The 21840-nt window shown below is 36.2% G+C and overlaps 1 protein-coding gene across 8 annotated transcripts in view; it reads right to left on the bottom strand.

Annotated features, from left to right (window-relative positions):
• Positions 1 to 21840, bottom strand: part of Gw (trinucleotide repeat containing adaptor protein gawky) — a 72455-nt gene that overhangs the window by 4104 nt on the left and 46511 nt on the right. For all 8 annotated transcript variants that reach the window (XM_077401786.1, XM_077401783.1, XM_077401779.1 and 5 more), the window contains 2 exons: positions 2101 to 2351; positions 903 to 1722 (listed from right to left, as the gene is read on the bottom strand). In XM_077401786.1, the coding sequence (XP_077257912.1) occupies positions 903 to 1722; positions 2101 to 2351 (1071 nt within the window). The remainder of the gene's footprint in view (positions 1 to 902; positions 1723 to 2100; positions 2352 to 21840) is intronic.

Genomic DNA, 21840 nt, shown 5'->3' on the forward strand with positions numbered 1-21840 from the left:
TGCAATCCGAAAAAAGGTTTAATGTAGTACACAAAAAGGTTTATTGCATACATATATATATATATATATATATATATGATTTTATTTAAAAACTCTCGAAAACTTTTTGGAAACTTATATTTAGGGTAAAATCCGCCGTGATGATGATCTCTTACGTTGCAAAGAGCATTAAAAACAATTTCTTTTTCATAACATTTATTCATTTTAGAATGCGAGAAGAAACCAACATTCAATTACAGAAATATCAATTTCGATTATGTTTATGTCAAAGAGATAATTCTGAAGAGATAAATTTAGATTACTGATATAGGTTCAAAATTACACGACAATTTTTCTCGACATTTCTAAACTTTTTTAAATCTTTAAGTACATTTTTTCGACTCGACACGTTTAGTTTATCATTTATAAAAATCGAAAATATATATTTGAATAATTACGTATACATTATAAAAATTATTGAATACGTGTTAAAAACACATTTTGTCGAAGTATTTCGGTAAAACAGTTTAAATTTAAGATTATTTTTGAAACTGTAGTTAATTTCTCACGTATGATTACGTATGTTTACAATGTCAATCATAGCTAATTATGTGTGTTTCACTTTATATTAATTATTACATTCGAAAATCGATAAAGTTTGAAGTAATTATAGAAAGAATATTCTTCAATAATTTTCTAAAAATAATTATATTTTTCGGTATAAAATACATATAATATAAACTCCCTCTTTCTTCGTACACATCGGTGCTTTATCTATACATCCACGTAACACGGGATTAAATTACGATTGCTTTTTTTACTCCTGCGGTAAACACCAAAATTTACTGTCATTCATTAGACGATAATATTATACGATTAGACAATAAACGTTATCGTAATCTCCGAGCAATTTTAGTACTAACCAGTAATCGGTTCGATATCGTCATTAATAATACCCAAATGAAATCTCTTGTAATAATGAAGCGCCATGCACTTGACGCGATCGATTTTCTTTTGGCCCATCGGGGAACTTGTGTCGGCCTGATACACCGGATTCATCACACCAAGTTCAATTGTTTGAAATTTCCGAACGTCCTCCTCCTCCGCCAAAATCGGATTTATCAAAAAGCATCCAATGAGCAGTCCGTAAAACGAGTAAGTTCGCAACTCCGATTCCAGCCACTCCATTCTGAGCTCCGCCAAAATCTTCTCGTCTGTAACGCCCGATTGCTGGAGTGCGTTGAGAAACTCTTTGTGATAGATCTTGACGAAGCTCTCGAAACTCCTCTCGATCAACGACGATCGTACGCTGCTATATATGAAGTAAAGGATATCCGTGGCGATCGAGGTATACCTGATTATCTGGTAATCTACCATCTTTAGGTCGATTATCCTGCCATCGTTGTCATACAGGAAGAGTAAATTATTGACCCACGGATCACCGTGGCAGATCGTGTCGTACTTTTTCTTCGGTGCGGTGAATATTCGACGCATCGCGTCGTAAGTTCTGTCGATGCAGGTGGCAAAGTAATTTCTAATAGTTTGCAATTCCTGCGTTCGTGGCTGTATCTTATCCAAATATTCTACTATCGACTTCACACATAGTTCGGTGCATCTCCTCATTTCCGACGTTTGGGAATTGTCCTTGTAAATTATTTCTTCTATATTCAAGTTCAACGTGTCAAATTTGCGCGGATCATTGATCTTTAGAGCTAGAGCCGACGCGTGTAACTTGGCAAGTTTCTACAGAAAATATAAAAAAAGTATGCTATTAATTCAAGTGAATTATTTAGGTGAAATTCAGGCAAATAAAAACGTGTGTTTGTACAAATGTAAATATCTCTAAAAATCTAAATTTATTTCTATCTCCATCTCTCTCTCTCTCTCTCTCTCTCTCTCTCTCTCTCTCTCTCTCTCTCTCTCTCTCTCTCTCTCTCTCTCTCTCTCTCTCTCTCTCTCTCTCTCTCTATGGATAATACTAGTTAATAAATAATACATTAGTTAGTATTATCCTCTGATATTTATTATCCTTTTTATCCGTTGCGTTTTTTTTATATCGCAGAGAATCGAGATAAGATAAGCAGTGCACGTTCCGGGATCGAATTATCTGCTGGAACGTACCTTTAAGGCGAAGACAGTATGATCCAAGTCGAGTAAGTTACGCCTCTCGCAGGTGACGTATCCCTTTTCCGCCAAATCTTCCATTATTATAGTGTTTTGATCGGCATGTACACATCGAGGGCCAAAAGGTCCAAGAATGGGCAATACTTTTGTATAAGCATGTGCCTCCATACGGAATAAATCGGAAAGATCCATCAATGTGGAAATGTTGCTCTCCTGAATCTTCTTTGTCATAAAAGTCTTGGCATATGCTGTGCACAAATAAGAAAAGAAATTCAAGAAACGTATCCATGTATGCATATATTCATGTATACTAATATATTTTTTTTCTACGTATTATATAAATAAATACAAAAAAATAATTTTTACCAAAACAATATGTTCAGATCACAAAAAACTATCAGTGGAGATACAATTTATTGAACTATGAGACAAATTCAATTTATAAAATTTAAAAGAATTAATAAAATTTACTTCCATCCACAATATTGTTTTAATCAAATACACAATGTGAGTCATTAATATTTGTTATCTGTAAAAAATAACTCTTTTTTTTTAATATAAAAGTATAAAATATATATATACCCTAAAGATAAAGGCTCATATTCTCAGTTCACTCTTATTGATAAAAGCGCGCTTTTATTTCTGCGATGCTACAGTTTACGTTACACACACTATAGCATTTCAGAAATAAAAACGCGCTTTTATCAATAAAAGTGAACTGAGAATACGAGCCAATGAATCGTATCTCCATTTTTATTATAAATTCAGAGGAAACAGGGTCTAAAGTTTTAAACAGGGAAACAATATATTTTTTTAAATATAAAATAAAAGTAGCAATTTTTTTGATTTATTAAGTTTTAATAAAGTAATTTAACTGACATGTTTAGTAGTACAACTGCCAATAACACGCACTATAAAAATTTTCAATATGACTATTTCTAAACATTGTATCTTAAGAACTAGTAATAATGGACGCTTTACCATTATAAGCTTACAATATATAAGCTTCTGTTATATTGAAAAATATATTTATTCCATTTAGACAAAAACTGGAAACGCGATTTTTTACCTCTACCTAGGTACATATATGCTTTCTTCATATATCACGTTATTCGGAATTAATATAAAAATAAGTAATAAAACAGCATTGTGTTCTGCCTTCTTCTATCTCTAACGTGATTTTGAAGTTACGTCAATTAAAATTATTCAGTTTTGAATCGAACATTACCGGTTTTACCCGATAATTTTCGTTTGTTCTTGTAAACGTAAAACTAAAAATAAAAGTAACGAGACTAACGACTTCCATCTCCGCGTGTGCCGACGACTTTCGTTCTGATCATAATCGACATGTAATTGTCGCCGGGTTTTGACCCTGGCCTTTCCGCGGCCTCCAGAATCACCAACTTGTCATCGTTTTCATATTTTCTCAGATAAGCTTCGAACTGTTTTATCGTGTCTGAAAAGTAAACATGTCAAAATAATATCACCTGGAGAGATGAGGAAAAATTCTCTTGGGGTGTAAACTTGCGGGTAACATTACAAATATTTCTAATTTTTTTACTTTCGAAGTAGGTATGTGAGATAAGATAAAACGCATTGCATTAGAACAAACATCCGTATATATGTATTTGTTCAATGACACATAATTAGTCTCGTTGATATTACTTCATGGTCGCGATACCTAAATTAAATTGACCCTATTCATAGCATGTGCTTGTAAAGTAACAAAATAAACTATAGTCATAAGCGAATTGACAATGATGTAATATATTTTAGCAAAATGTAGAAACTGATCCTTGAAATTATGCAAAGTCTTTGCTACGCCCTTTAAATACATTTCTTCACTTAATTGTAATGTTTTTATTAAATCGAAAACGTTTCGTTGTATTATTAGAGGAAAGTCCCCTATATTAGATAGGCTCCTAATATGCGATAGCGAGGTTTCTGCTAAATTAATTGGTTCTATCTGTTGGTTCCATCGTGAACTTATTGCCCTTAGAGTAAAACCTGTTTAGTGGAAAATTCATTAATCGATCGTGCGTGCACTCGCCTACTACATTTTTAAATTCTGCACATGAACTTCCGGCAATCACGCAAAATAGATGTGGTGTCCCATAATAGGGGACTTTCCTCTATATCTTCATTTTAATATTATAATGTTTCGATTAATTTCAAACAATATTTATTTCAATAACAGTTTAATTAAGCTTTTAATTGCCAAAATATTTAATATAAAAAATTACACAGCTATATTACAAGCAGTTACGAAATTATTATAAAGAGATAGGGAGAGCACGGACTATATAAAATTGTCAAAAGTTTAATAGAAAACGTGATTGCTCAAAGATGCAATGTTTGCGAGAAGCAGTTGCAAATTTATAGATCTTCGCTACGGATGTAAATAATTATAAACCTGACAATTACCAAATTCCAAAGATTAAAGTCAAGCTATCAAGAGACATGACAGTATCTCGTGCCACGTGTTTATATATATAGCTTGGCTTTATCTTAAATAACACATTCCACGTTGATAATTTTGATGCTAATATATATATAATATAGTGTAAATAGTTTATTATGATAAATTAGAAATAAGCATGCAATCCGAAAAAGGCATAATATAATACACATAAAAAAGTTTTTTGCGTAAATAAGATTTTATTAAAAAACTCTCGAAAACTTTTTGGAGACTTATATTTACGCTAAAATCCGCCGCCATGACGATCTCTTACGTTGCAAAGCACATGTATCAAAAACAACTTCTTGTTCATAACATTTATTTATTTTACAACGCGGGTAGAAATAAACACAACCACAAAAATATCAATTTTGACTATGTTTACGTCAAAGAGATAGTTCTGAAGATATAAATTTAGATTACTGATGTGATAATGAGGTTCAAGATTACACGACAATTTTTCTTGACAAAACCTTTTTAAATCCCTAAGTACATTCGACCCGACACGTTTATCGTTTAATTGACAAAATGCTCCTGTTAACGTAGCATAGTAACAGTAATCGCATGATATATTCACATATCGCTGAGCTATAAAATTTTCTGCAAACGTCGTTTGAATAAATTTTTTGTCTGTCGACAATGCTTTTAGCTGTGCCAGCACTGTAGTGAAAAGGTTAAATTTTATTCACTTAATGCGAAAATACTGTGTTTGCGTGGCTACGGAAGCTATGAGATTTATAATTATTAATCTTCTTTTATATATATTTTTTAAAATCAATAATCAATTTTTAAGATCAACGTTTTATTAGCTTACAAAACCACGATTTGTAAATTTTATAAACGGTTTTTCATCATATATAGTAATAATCAAAATAACTCCCGCAATTTTATAATAAATTCTTGTCATCGTGATGCTGATCACTTTCATCTTATTATATATTCTATTGCCGGTATAAAACATAATTAAAGTAATAATTTGATTGTAAAATTAAATAATAAAATTATAAAACATAAAATATAAAGTTTTTTATCTCAAAACAAATCTTGCATCGTGTTTTAATCAGAAGTAAATAAATTTCAGAAAGAAAATGGCGGTGTAATAATTACTTTTTTTAGATTAAGACATAAAAGAATATATTATACGAATTGGAAAATTAACTTTCTCACTTTTTTCGACAGTGGAACTGCAAAAGAATTTTTCTTTTAATGCAACGGGGGGACTTTATTCGGAGATTTTACATACCTTCGGGAGACTGGGTGCTAACGAACGATCCGTTCTCCATCATTGATGTGTATCACTTCACTGATCACGTCCGTACAGGCCTTGGTTATTATATACGGCTTATGAATTCGTGCTCGCGCAACATCGGTCATCACAGAAGAACGGACCGACGCTCAATACGACGATGCCCCTCTGCACGTGTCGTTTTACTTGGAACGTAAACGCGTGAAAATGACGTAAGGTTGTATTATAACGTTACTTACACACGGTTATGCAATCAGGATCGAGTATGGACTCGGTTTGTCGCATGAATTTGCTTTTGCGATATTGAGAGATTCGATAGAGCATCTCCGTTTATCTTCTTGCGGAGTCTCTCTGTTTCTCCTGCTGCTAATGATCTTATCTCCTAGTTTAATTGTCAGCGAGCGAGATAAAGTGAAATTAAAAATTTATCAGGAGAAAAAGATAAGTCACATGTCTGTACGATAAAGCAAGTCAAGAGATAAATCAAAGACAAATCAGTTGTATCAGAAATGTTATCGCAACTAACATTTCTAATGAATAAAACCTATAAAAGTTAACAAAACAATTATCACTAATTTGTCCGAATGTGTATAGTAGGGTCAATTATTTAGATACCAATTATTTGAACATTGCAGGTCTTTCTAATAAGATAAATACACAAATTTTCAATTTATTTTAATACAATACTGTTATTACATACGTTTACGTGATTTTGAGTAATATCTTATTTATATTTTTCTTTGATTGAGGGTTTTGTGCAACTGAACGATTACAATTTTATGCGTAACCATCAATTTATCTATACAGCCGACGTGTGTTTTTACTACAAAGATTCTCAGATAACATATCTATCGGTATCATATCAATCTATCAATAGTTCTTGACAAAAATGTATTCCTGATAATTAACAATACAATGACGTATCTGCTTTTATGGAAATAAACAAGCATAATGCACCTAATTATGCAATTCGTATTTTTTAATTACTAGCAAGGTCGTTTGATAGTTTTATCGAGCTATATATTACTGGTTAACTATCCAAGAAAAAACTATAATTTTTAATATAAATTATTAATTTTATCGATTATAAACTTTTAACAGCGCAACTTACCTTTATAACTTCACGCTTGTTTTAATAGGTCCTTCGTCACCGCTGGCAGAAATCAAAGGAAAATATAACGCAAAATAAACAAAGATAAAGAAATATAGTGAAGAAAGGGGAACTGGAGAGGAAGTATATGGTGCGGAGAGTTACCAGTCAATACATGTACCTTTGATAATATACCCATGTTCACATACAGGACAACCTTTATTACTTAATGCTGTACTAGTCACAATATAATACTACGAATTATTACAATATTAATAATATTATCATAATCATAATAGGTCATAATTTTTAATATATATGTGTATATTTATATGTATACTTATAAGTGTATTTGTAATATATTAATATACTTATTTATACCTTGTTGTTACATAATACACATTCCTCTTTCTTACGTTATCACTTACCATATATAGATATAATGTATATAGATATATATATAGATATTTATATATATTATATATATATGCATATATATATATATATATATATATATATGCGTCATCAGGATGGTATAAATAATATTGTATTTCATAAAAGCACTTCTTGTTGCTTATAATATTATCGTTTTCATATTGTTTTTCTACCTCTGTTAATGCCTCTCTTTCTCAACTTCTCTCCATTCTCTCTTTTTCTTTTTCACTCTCACATTCTTCCTACAACTTTCATTTCTTTAGTTTCTTACTTACACACATTCTCACTCCTTTCTTTCTCTCTCTCTCTCTCTCTCTCTCTCTCTCTCTCTTTCTCTCTCATTTTTACTCATTTCTTCTTTCTCTCTCCGGGACGTCTAAAAAAGGTTTTTACTGTTTGCACCAACTCTGCATTTATACTATCATTCAAGTATCATTTAATTGCCTCACAAGTCCCACTGCTTTCCCCTTAGTTGATGGCCGACGTTTCTATTTTTCCCGTACGCGTAATTTTCCTCCGTTACTTACAGCTTCAATTTTGCATTCTTTTCTTCTTTCTTTTTTGGGGGGATTTTCCTGCAATTTATAAATTATGAAATTCGCCGCGATTTTACGATATTAATGTTCCTGCTGCCATATGGTCCACTAACATTCCTAGAAAAAATACTCTTCGCCCCGACGCTTTATTAACTATTATATTCGAGAACGTACTATTTACGAACGGATGCTCAAATCCTTCGAGTGCTCTTTCTCTTTTTCTCACTTTTTTTTTGCAAAATTTGTTTTCTCTTAATTTCTTTCTTTTTAGAGTTTTCCCGCCGTATCTGAGCAATTTGGGGAAGAGGTAAGCGCGCGAGCAAAGGATCGAGAAGATGCGAGGATTCTCGAATTCTTTGTCAAAGATATCATTCTTGACTCCAGAACTGAGTTAAATACTACACAAAAGTATGTTTCACAAAAACAAAATAAAAAATATCACCGCACTGCTTTTCAAGAGATATATCTCAAACAACAAGACGGTGTTCAAAAAATATTTCAAAGCACAAGACCCGTTAACACTCGCATAAATTTTGTCTAAAAGGAAGAAGTAAAAGAATAATCCTATTTAGAATAGTTGTGCCAACTGTATCTGTTATATTCCTGAACCAGTCCTGGAATTCGAGATCGGTGCTAATATATAATCTTTCCGGCAGCGACAACGTTCTAACGAATCATACGAGAGCACTCGTCGATTTCACACGTCAGTATAATATGTATTTACAACATACTCGTTGACTTGAGAGTTTCTCGGGTGTAATAACTAGATCACAACAATACAAAATATTATTCGCCTAACACCGACGTCCACCAAGTGCAAAGGATTAAGTCTATATAGCTCGTACGCTACTCCTAGCAGTTACGATGCGCACAGAGTAGGACTTTACGTGGGCATAACTCGTGATGTATGTATGTGTGTGTGAGTGTATGCGTGTGCGGACTATAGAAAAGAAAAGAAGAAAGGACGTTAAATGGAACAAGAATCGCGATCTGCGACTTTCAGGACGAAGACGTAACTTTCGTTGCGAGTTCCGGCTTGCTGAATTCGAATAAGAAACACTTGGAAAGAGTATAGGCGTTACACTTCTTCACTACCCTCGACATCAGGCAGAACAGAATACACGAGGAGATCGAACCTCGTCATTGTTTCCTTCTATTTTTATACTCGATACTAAAATTCGTCATCGTCACAGCGACTCGTCAACGCTTTCGTTTTCTTTTTCCTTTTTTACACCCGCGACCGCCGCTTGCTCGTCGAACGTCACAGCCGATCGTAATCGTCGACCAAAAACTTTCATTGATATGTCATTCATGGGGAAAACTCGGCGGACATATCCTCCGTTTTGAGAGATGTGATCGTAGTCGATTAAAAACTTCGAGGAAGCAAACAAAAATTCAGGAGTACGAGAAGAAATATATTCCACTTAGTAGGCCTCTTTGATAAAAACTTTGATTTGGAAGCTCCTTCCACTCGCGAAGCTCTCGCCGTTTCCTCGGCTTCGACCTCGTCGTCCGAAACGAAGAGAATTGCACCACTTTAAAATAATGCTCGCGTACGAATGCGCGCGCGGTGCACTCGGCTGCGCTTTCTCGCGAAATGCGATGCAAAGTCGAAAGTGGAAATAACATTTTGTCACGCGAGCTTTCTCGTCGCGAAGCAAATCGGCGTCACGATCCGCCCTGTCGCGCCGCAAATTAGCCTCGGCTTATCGCCGATCGAACTTGGAATTTTTTAACACCCTGTTTGCAATCACCGCGGAAAATCTATAATACATCATCGCGATACATATCGTTACGATCGATCGAAATGTATTGCGACGGCGCCGGTGGCTGATAAAAGACGACGACGCTTCTCTAATCTGTTAAATTCTTTTACTTAATGTTTAATTTATCTTGTCTCTTTCTTTTTGATAATTGCTTGGCATATCAGTTCTTTTTTTCTTTTGTAAATGCGTCGAGGTAACGATTGCACTTGTATTTGGCTGTATCCAAAGTTGAGGGGCTTAAAGCAATTCTGGAAGAATGAAAACTCTCGATCTGCTCATAATCATCTCCCTCTTATCGTTCGATGATGTATATTTGTGCTTTCATATAGAGATACTTTAACGTCGATTACACCCTAATATAAATATTTGTTTAATATCGGCTTATATGATTCATTACTCACGTATGATATAAGTGTAATAAAATGAACTCTACGACTGATTTTACTTCTTACTTCTTACAGGTACTTACTTTCTTATATATTATATAAATGAGATAATTAATTATGAACAGATCGATCCCGTTAGCCGAACGTAGCTTTTGTAAAGCCATTGGTTTACAATATTACGTTAATCATTTCCGAAGAATCGTTATGGCATAACAGCATTCTTTGTCCTTTTTTCGAGCGAACAATTGACGAAATTATTTTAACTTCAGCTCGCGAATCACATTTCAAGAGAATCGATGTAACGAAAGTGTTCTCAGAGTAAATTACATGGCACATTCGATACGTGCTAACATGTTTTATCAAATGAGAACCACTTTGCTCCGATTGCTCGGAGTACGTTATTTGTCAAATAACAAACGAGCAGAAGTGCACGGAGACCTCTCGAGGCCACCATGAAGGAAAAGCGAGTGGAGGTTTCAAAGGGAATAATGTAAAATCAAACTCGAACAAATAACTTTGTACGAAGTTACATTTCGCGGAGCTCTCGACGGTCGCGAGAAGACTGAAGCGTTTCGTTTAGATCCAAGTGTGCTCCCGAAAACGCGTCGGGAATTAATCGTCGACGCTCGCGCGAGAAATCGCATCTTCCTCGATCCTGAACGGCGAATTTCAGAACAGCCTGTAAGCGACCTGTTAGCGGTCGGACTTGTCCACCGGTACGCATCCGAATCTAATCACGGAGAGGCCTACACACGAAAATGACCAACCCATCCGGCTTTTCACTTTCGTTTTCCCCCTTGGCGATGATTCGCGGTTCTTCTCGTCTCCCCGTTAATTCGTCGCCCGTCTCGATACGGACGATAATCGCTTATTTAGAATACCGTTATCTCGATTTACTTATGTTTAACATTATCCAGTAAATAGCTGCTTAACGATAATAGTATTTGCGCGTTATTACCAGATTAAATATCGGTCGCTTAATACGATAAGCACACGACTATCACCGAAATTTTTTTTCCTCCCGTGCGATTTCACGTATCCGTTCCGTACGTGAAAACGCGTCGCGTTTACAATTATTCCTTAATTACTTCGTCCCTCTCTCGCAACGATACTTATTTTTTTTTTTCCATTTTCTCTCCCTTTTCTCTTCCCGGATTGGACACGCCGAGTCAAAGGAACACTTATTTGTATATACCCTAAGATTCTCACGTACGCGTATATTTTTCTTTGTGTCGTTTCTTATTATTGGCACGTGCCGCGCGCGGTGTTTCCATCTCTCCGCGTCGCCCGCCGCACATTCCTTCCTCTCTTTTTACTTCCTTCCCCCTTTTAACCCTTAACCCCGTGGCACGACCGTTTTACGAAAAAAAAAACAGCGATCGATTCCCCCGTAAAAATCGACGTTCATTTATTTTCACGCGGATAACGAATCGCCCGGGTTTCTCGAGCGAGCCACTTTCATCGCGCGCCGACTCCTCGCAGGCGATCTTCATCGTCTGAAAGCTCTCGCCTTTATCTGTGTCGGTGTGTATCTCCGAATGTGCCGCCGCTTGAAAAGTGGGTCGGGATGAAATATCTTCGATCACCCATCAGCCTTTCGTACGCGCGATTCACCCGCTAAAAAAGATATATGCGTGTAACACTTTACTTATATTTACTTTGCGTGTACTCTTTATGAAATTGTTTCGATAAGTCTTGTTGTCTTTTTTGTGTTGCTGTAGGCCGCGTCAGCCAACAGGAAGAAAGTCCTTTTAGAAATGTACGTGTTCTCAGCCAATAATTCATAATAATCACAATCCAATACATAATGGATTCTTCAATTTATGTATTTTCGTTATAATATAGTCTTACAGCTACAGCGGGCATCGGAGATATAAGGAAAGTGGAGAGCGATACCGTATATAAGAAAACACAGTGCAACGCAAATACATTTACCGAGACAAATAAATCTCAATCTATCAAAAATGTGTCTGAGTTAATATGTTTCCCTGTAGAGCAACCAAGCTGGTACGGTGCTGGAGTTGTGTATGTCACCAATCTGCAATTTGATTATAAAATTCATCGTGCCCCTAACTAACGGGAACGTCTCTACCTCTCCTCTCTTCGCCGCTTTCTTATTTTCCCTGGGTCAAGGAGATCTTTAAAAAATACATGTCTAATCTTTTGCTCGCATTTTTTTTTCTTTTTTTAGATACGGGGAAAATATAGCAATGCACCATACCAGATCCGCGTGACTTTTTTTTTGCTATATCAGTCAACGATTAAGTATCGTCGTTTCTTCTCGCTAGCTTTATCCTATGCGCGCGAGCGTAAGACTTAAAGTTAGATTAACGTTAACGTCCGAATCTCCCCTTTCTTATGCGCGTCATATAAGCTCGCGCGGGAACATCATTGTTTCTTTTGCGAAATGCATGGTTTCGTAATTGCCGCACGAGAGAGATAACGATTAATCACAAAATCGCCGTTGGAAAAGAAAAAACGATCCGACGTTCCTTCTCCAAAAATTGTTCCCTAATACGAATGATCTTCCGAGGGGTTTGAGAAATGCCTCGGAGATACGTTCCCTCGCGCAATCAAAAATGCAAAAGCGTTCGCGTGTCGTTAATCACATCGCAATCCCAGATTAAATCCGCTTTAAAGCGACAATACTGCCGTATTGTTCCGTCGAGCCAACGCTGTTCTTTACACATCGTATACGACCTAGCGCAAGAAACACACTCACACGAACACAAATCGGTTTCTACGACTTGAATTTAAACCGAGAACTTGTTCTCATTTTTTTCCTATCGATACAAATTTAACCCACGTATAATTTTCAAGTATTAACAAGATAAGATCAATGTTGCTCGGTGCGTTTCAAGTCCAATTGGCAACTCGATATAACTCTTATATTTTAATATCACGCGGCTTCTTCCAAGCTCCATCGCGTAGCTTCACACCGAATACAATTATATAAAGGGAACGAAATTCATAGTTCAAACGCGAATTAACGCGAAGCGCGCGCGCTCCGTCCGATTGTAATTTCAACCGAAGTAAAGAATGGGCGAACGGCGAGTGACGCTATCGCCGATTAGGAGGGAAGATCGTGTGCAGCATCCGACGCTCTTGTTTCTTGCAACATCACTTTCGCTACTTTCGATTTCCAGAAGAAGATAAACAGCCAACGTTGCGCAACGTCGTTGTCCCGTTGCACTCTGTCCCGTGAAAATTTCGCACAACCCTTTTTTCGACGCTTTTTGACAGCTAGCGCGCGTGTGTATGTGCGTGTGTTTAATTATGGATATTGTCATTTAGAACATAGATTTTACATTCGGCATTAGTGTCTGAACAGCTCGTTTCTGGCGGATTTGTGTCCCTCCCTCCTACTAATTTTTTTTTATTTAAAATTAATTTTTAAAAACTTCACGTTCCTTCCCCCCCTCCGCTGTATCTACAAATAAAAAGCTCCCAATCTTTTTTTTAATACTTCAAGGCTACTTAAAATTCTCTATCGAAATAATGCTGCTTGTTTTGTCGGGCGACAAATGGACTGAATAACACCTGGTTTGATTTTACGCTTATTAGTTGATAAACGTTTCGAGATTGCGTGAGTTACAAGGCCGTGAAAACGCATATCCAAAATCTAATTAAATCAAATTCACCGAGCAGGATTATAATCAAGTAAAATATAACAAGCTATATAATACTGGATACTTTATCGAGCGACAATTATTGGAATTCTCGTTTATATATACGTAATTTACGGAGAAGATTATTTCAAAGGCTGCCTATGATTCCCGCGATAAGTGTGTCGGAACACTTTAAGATGATGCAACCTTCTTAATTCGAGAGATTAATCGATTTCTCACCCTGATGATATATAGCGATATCTCTTCTTTCTTTCTTTCTTTCTTTTTTTAATTCTGCTCATACGGCGTTTCTAATCTAAATTGTGGAATTCTCACAAACGTCATTGCGACATCGGTATCTCGATAAAGGTCTCCCCTTACGGTACGAGTGGCACAAGTTAATCACATACATGCTATGAAGAACACGATTCATCCCCACATGCATCCACCCTTTCCTCTCGACTTACTTCATACCAGAAAGCTGTATACTCCCTAAAAAGGATAACGCAACTGTTTCTCAATAATAAAATCGATAATAATTTCTCGATAGCACGCAGATAATTCCTCGGTATATAGTTAACAATGTTAACATATTATTTATTAACTTTATAATTATTAATTTTATTATCGATAAATCATTGCGTTGTCCCATTTATCCGACGGTCTCGATTAGCCCCTTTTAACACGCCCCGCATTATTGTTACGGTACTTTGGGCGCGATAACGCATTGTCTCGCGTCTCCAGCGCCTTCCCAGCATCTCTCGTACCACCCTTCAATACGTTATCGAGGTAGGAGAATACTGCTGCTCAATTATATCGACTATTACTCTTAACGCTCTAAGAATTACACAGCGAAGACATTTAATACAGAGACACTTAAGACCATGCAATGCTTACATATTTGTACATGTGTCGGTATATGTGCGTACGATATATGCGCCTATTTAGGTATACGTCGAACCGCAGACCGCGCCGACTCATCCCACCTCTCGGAATTCCGCTACGATCGTCGCACTTTCATATTATCGTTTCTAATACAACTCCTCTGGGAGGATACTGTGACACGGACGCGCGTCAGCACGCGGCGATGTGCTGCGTGTGCAACGTTCCGCGCTTCATTCATTAACATACCTATACGTAATGCGTAATGAAAAAAGTCACAGATGGGAATCCGTTTCGCGCGCCGTGAAGCCACCTAATCAGGTCCGAGCCGGATGTGCGCGACACGAATCTCAATATCCGTTCAAATCAAGACGGAGCGAAACCTAAATTCTTTCTTATGTCGTAAATACTAAAGGTCAAGTTCACACAACTGGCCTGATAAGTGATAACACGTTAGATAAGGTGTTGTCTGCCACCGAAAATTGAATTGAATTCCATCGAATTAATCTTTCATTGCAGGCAGACAAAAGCTTTCTTCCAATCCGTTTCCGAATAAATCTTAATAGAAACTTAAGACGGAGGATCAATTGTCGTGCTCAAGAAATTAAACGTTACAAGCATTCGTCGATCTTTTTCTAAGAAAATACGGAGATTAGGTACACCCTATTCGCAAAAATTCGGTTACCGCAAAAATTCGGATATATTATATTACGCGTGCAAATATATATGTTTCATATGTTCCCGCCTAAATATATATATATGCATATATAAACCATTCCTAAGATATAGACTTCAAATTTTATCCTATAATTATCCCTAATCTCTTATCTTATATAATATCAATATGTATTTTTGGAGATATAAATTTGACAACAATCATACAAATAAACTTCTTCCTTTCTGATTCTTCGGCCAAAAATAAGTAAATGCCTCAAGAATTTTTGATCCGATGTGCATTTAGATTTCATTACGCTGCCTCTCGAACAAAATTGATTGTGCAAAGTCGACTTATTTTGGATCAAGAATTTCTCATCGTCGAAGTCGCAAGTTTTTCATCAGATTCTGTTCATTTTACCTTCGACGATACAATGATAGGCTCATCTCTTTCGAGACGTTTCTTCTCCCGTGTAAAATATTTAATTCTTCTAGTTTCGGTCGAACGATGTCTTTAAGCAATTATCAACTAATGAGATGTTGACCAAAAAGAAATATTCAGAACACGATTGATAAAATAATCTAATATATAATTTGAAATAATATTAAAGAAATTTTTTACAATAAAAAAACTACCGAACGGAATTCAATAAAGATAGTTTACAATAAAATAATCTTAAAGATTATTTCAAATTCCATAAATATATTTAGACAAAAACTTGTTTTATAATATTTCATATTTATTATTTTATCTAATAAACTTTCGCGTTCCGAAATTTACAAATTAGCATCACCCTTCATTCAATCAATTCAACAAAATTGCACTAGCCCTTTTCATATATAGTAAAAATCACTTTTCTTAGAGTAATTTTAATAATTTATGAATTTATGTAATGCACTCTTATGTTTTAATATATATGTAATTTCTGATATTTGTGAAAGAAGATATTGTGTCGCGCATTCTGGACTTAGAAAATTAATTAAGCATAGAACCAATCATTATTTTAAGACAAGATAATTAATATCTACGAAGTTAAGGGTATAAATCTTACCTGATTTATATTGTATCTCTAGCACGAGGCGACGCTTGAGTGATTTTTTGTTCTTATTTAAGTTCTATCCTGAAATCGTTCAATTTTTCATTCGTGATCAGAAAATACAAAACTTTTACGCATTACTTTGCAATCGTTGTTTCACGATTAATCGGAAGTTCTCATCAATTCTCTTGGAATCAATATAATATATAACTTAGCTTTTATATAAATAAACAAATATAAAATGTACATATATAAAATATAAACAATATTATCCCGTTTTCTTTTCTAATTCATTGTCATTTAATTAACCCGATCGCACGGAAAATCTACAGTGCCGTCCGTGTTTAAGCACACAATTGAATCTATCATGTTTATCTCTGATTTATCTAGAGATATACCATGAAAGATGGATCCCCGTCTTATCGCCGTTGATAGTATGCCTAATCTTCTCGATTGGTCAAGGAAGATTAAATATCCACTGCAAGTCTGTATTTTATTTTCCTGTTGTAATCGTTTTTTTTTTATTTTTCGATATAATAATAATAACAATAAAAATAATAATTAATAATAATAATTAATAATAATATTAATAATAATAATAAGAAGAGCAATGATAAACTGGTGCAGACGATAATCGTATGAATAGCCATTATAATATATTAGTACACGTTAAACACTAGGTACGCTTGGTTACATTTAGGTACGGAGGCTTCGTGTGCTTTTCTCTCAGACGATGAAAGAAAGAGAAACAGAAAAGGATAAACATGGAATATATAAAAGCGGTTACAACGCAGGCATTTTACGAAATTGAACGGACCGATTGATCGCCTGGAAGCCGATCGTTTTTTCCCTTCGTAGGTCCCTCGTCCTCGATCTTTCCGTAATTTACTCGCCGACCGTGTTGACCGACCGTAATAATTAACGTCGCGTATATATTGGCACACTGTCCATTAATTTTACCCTCCCTTCGCCGTTCCACCGACATATTACCGTGCTTCTATGGCAATCGATAAGGACAAAACAAAACCGTAATTGATAGCGAAAATGTCGAAGAGAATGCCCGGTAGTCTCGTGCGATCTACGTATTTTTATATACAAATAAAATATTTAAATAAATTTATACGTCGCAAATCTCTCAAAAAGTCCATTACACACCGCAATTATAAATTATACAAACCACAAAATCTCTCAAATGTCTAGCTATAAAAAGAAAACATTGATTAAAACGTAAAATTGGTTAAAACGTATGGATTAAACGTAAGTTATACGGTTTAGAATCGACGTGCACATCTCGATAATATTTATAAATAACACATATAATAAAATATATATATATTAAAAGAAATTTAAATAAACTATGTGCCGAAGACAATAATACATTTATCTGCCGCTAATGACTAAAAAACATAACTATTAAATGTCTCGTGAAGTGTCATACATTAATAATAATCAATTATTTCTCCGCGATCCTGCTATGAATTAATTGTCAGATTGAAGAATTCGCTTACCTGAAATTAGCGATCTTATCGAATATTTAATTAAGCGTCAATGGCAATCGATAAATAATCATTTTGATTATTAATTCCAACGATTATTCAGTACATGGATATAAAAGACATAAGTTTTGGCGCAACCGTAACACACGTAACAAAATCAAGCCTCTAAATTTAAAAGAAAAAAATTACGATGATCTCGTTCGTTGTTTCGCAGTATTCTTTGTTTTCCTTTTCCGTTTTCGATCAATCAGTTATCTTACACATGTTCGTGACTTATTAATTCTGTCTCTCTGTCTGCTCTCTCTCTCCCCCCTCTCTCTCTCTCTCTCTTTCTTTCTCTCTCTCCCACATCACACACGTACACATAACACGCACACACACACATATACACACGCACACAAAACGTGTTACAGAATACCCTTTTCTCTACTCATCCATTTCTCTGCACGAGTACCTGCATCGAATTAATTAAAATCATACGGAACTTAAAAGTCTAATTAACTACAAACGAAGAATTAATGTAATGCTCACAACACAGTGTTACATATGCGTGTATCCATGTGTATGTTTCATTATAATGTATGTGTAGACCGTCATTAATGCGTACGTGTATTATGTCTTATATATGGTGCTTTCTTTACTAGCTTTATTTAATACTCACGTTCGTGTGTATAATTGGCATAATGTTATACTCACAATAATGCTCGCTGATAGCAATAAAAATAATAATAATATAATAATAATAATAATAACGATAGAGTAAGATGACGATGACACTGATTGATGATAATGACGACGACGACGACGACGACGACGACGACGACGATAATGACGACAATAATAATATATATCTATATATTCATATATTCATTCATGTATAATTATTATGTATATATATATATTTATATATTATATAGTACCGCCGGTTAAATATACTTTTATATTATTGATATATCTGCGTATATATATACAATATAGATATATAATATATAAATTTTTGTTTAAATTCATTTACTTATACTTAATAATAAAATCATATTTTAAATATAGCGTGTACGGTTACATTGTCACATTTGAAAAGTACTTGTCTAGAGCATATAGGGATGTTGGCGTTTCACAGATTCGTTTCAGAGCGGAAAGAACACTAGTGCGCCTACGTCACACTTCCTACTGACTCAGTTCACAAACGCCGACGCCCTTTTTTCTTTTACAGACTTCTCCCTCATCCTATTCTTCTCCTTTCAACCTGGATATATGTATATATAGACTTGTTCTCGCGTCGCGGCGAAAGGCTCTAATCCGAAGACAACGCGTGCGCGCGCGATTAACGTTAAATCGTTCAATACCCTACATCGATTACACGACAGCGAGAAAAACGTAATACGAGAAACGAAAAGGTCTGTTCACCTACGAATAGTACTTAGTTCCCCTATTCCCTAAGTGAGAAAGCTTAGTCGTCGAACGCGTGATGTATACGCCCCGCGAACTGTATTATGTACGTCGTCTCGCGGTTATATCTGCGGCGGGAGCCTATATTTCGCGCGCGGCGAATCTGAACTACGCGGTTTTACTCGGGAAAGTAAAATTTCAGTCGTAAGAGGATGATATATAACCGAGCCTAGTACACCCAAGAGCTCGCTCGTCGATCGATTCGTTACTACCCGTAGCAGCCTAGCCGATCATCATATTCCGTCGTTCTTCCCGCTTTGCGCCGCGAGAGAGAATATTTCGTTTACAGAGAGAATTAATCGGAATTAGTCGAAAAGAAGCGTATATATCCTTTGAGCATTTGATAATCCTTGTCCGCATTTTGTATTTCTCGTATTTCTCGGCGCGGGACACCGCTCGATCACATATTGCGCGTATAATCTTTCGCAATTGTTGTACAAGCCATGGGAGCTTCGACGCCCGACTGACTTCTCGAGTGCAAAGGGTTGAAAAAAAAAAATGTTACTTATTAATCGTACGAAGCGATATCACAATTGCCAACGTTCTGTATCTGTTACGTAAAAAGAGAGGATCGTCTCTCTCACTTACCAAAATTCACGCGAAATTTATTTCGCGATCTTATCCCCCACGAGAGAGGATGAAGAAAGCAATTCGAACGATACGAAACGCGACGGTATATCGAAAAATGCACGTCTCACCGTGCACCTTTCAGGCTAGACGGTAAAGAAAGCGGGAGGCACTATCTAGAAACGGACAAAAAAAAACGACGAGATCGGCATCGTCGAGGTACTTTACGATACGCTCGACGATGGAGAACACTAAACGGAATTTCATCGAGAAGAGGAATCACCACACGGAGGGGAGGGCATCGTCATGTTCGGGGTCTTAAGGCCACTTCGTCGATCTAATATCCTATTTGAAAGATCGCGCGAGGGACGAGTTTGCTGCGCGAAATCTCACGATTGCATTACGTGTATATGTAACGCACGCTCGTATACTCATATACGTGTGTGTCTCTGTGTGTGTGCGTTTGTCTTTTTCTTTTTTTCTTTTACTCCGGTTTCGTAAACGGGAAAGGGATATGAAAGGAAAACTCGCGAGAAAAGAGAAGGGATCCTCAATTAATTCCCGCTACTCCCTAGGAATTTGTCGCTCTGTGAATGCAATCATGTGGTCAGCAAATGCAAGTTGGACTTTCTTTTCGCAACACATCTCGACTTCTCCTCTTTCTCCCTTTCTCGCTCTCTTTCGCTCGTCCTTTCTCTCGATCACTTTCTCACTTCCTCACTCGCTTTCTCTCTCTCTCTCTCTCTATATTCTTCTCACACGGATAAAAATATTAAGGCAAAGTATTCATAACTTACACATAAAGGACGTTTGATTATGTTCGTTAGGTGTCTTTCGTTTAGAAGAGTTACAAGTTATTATTAAAAATACTCGCCACTTTAGTTTACCATTACGAGATTAGTAACTTAGCGCCTAAGTGTTAGCCTTATCGTTATACTTAGATAGCTTTTTACGCCTTAAAAAAGTCACGGATTCAATGCGTCCGCTCGTTCGTCCCCAAGCTCCGCAAATTTCTTTTCGTTCTTCGTTATCTTTCTTTTTTTTGGGGGGGTTTTCTCTCTTTTTTCTCTCGTATTTTTCCTACGTGCTACGTGCCCTTACAATCGAGTGCTCTCCGTCCATTATCGTTCGCCGTAAAGCTCTCGCGATGCGATTTAACGATTGCCGGAGTTCGGAATTAAATTAATTCACGATGTTCATTGACCGTTTCGGATCTGCACCGCTTGCGAGAAAAAGTTTCGTACTAACGTGACGCGAGGGAAAAAAAATTGCGAGTCTCATCTCCATCGCATTTGTGTCCCGAGCGCGAAACTCGACCTCTGATGCCTTCCTCAAATTGCAATCGCAGCTCCGTTTGTTCGTGCTGCTTTTGTGACGCGTTTGACTCGGTCGCGTTATTTTCCGCGACTAGTCTACGGTTAACCTTTGTTGACCCTGTACACTCGAGGGGGGGCTCAGTCGACCGGGGAAATTCAGGGCGACGTGTTCGTCGAGAGCGAGGGAGCTTTCACCGTCATTCACGGGGAAACGTGCGAGGCGCGCCGTGAATTCGAGTCAAAAGCAGCTCTCGTGGTTCTCTTCGAGCGGGAGAACTAATTTTTCGCCGTAATAACTCTTCCGTTCACGATGTCACGTACAGACGCTCGGAATCCACGCGAGGATAAGAACGCCCGTATTTTAAAAGGCCCCCGTGTAAAATTTCGATCGCGGTAAACAACATCGGGAAGTTCGGCAATAAGACTTACGCCCTGATGCAATAATGGTTCATGGTTCATGGCAAACGCGCCGCATCGCGTTTTTTTGTTCTTTTTTAAGATGTCGCGGTTTTCCTTATTCTAAACCAAACAGTCCATCCCGATAAAATATTTGTAGCGCTGTTTTAAAAGAGCTGTAATATTTGTTTAATTATTATCAATTTGATAAGTATTCACACTTTCATAAATTTACTATTTTAACTTCCCCGTATAGTCTTTAGCAATATTTAATACACGTATTAAAATTTTGTATGTACAAAATAAAAAAAAATACGAAAAAATTCTTGACCAGTGATAATTTCTGTCCGACTAAACGCGTATTTAATTATTCAAGAAATTGACTAGTACGTAGATTTTTTTTTTTTTTTTAAGA

This window comes from Temnothorax americanus, unplaced genomic scaffold (genome assembly GCF_048541705.1).
Source record: "Temnothorax americanus isolate GAGA-0224 unplaced genomic scaffold, ASM4854170v1 Scaffold15, whole genome shotgun sequence".
Classification (NCBI taxonomy): Eukaryota; Metazoa; Arthropoda; class Insecta; order Hymenoptera; family Formicidae; genus Temnothorax; species Temnothorax americanus.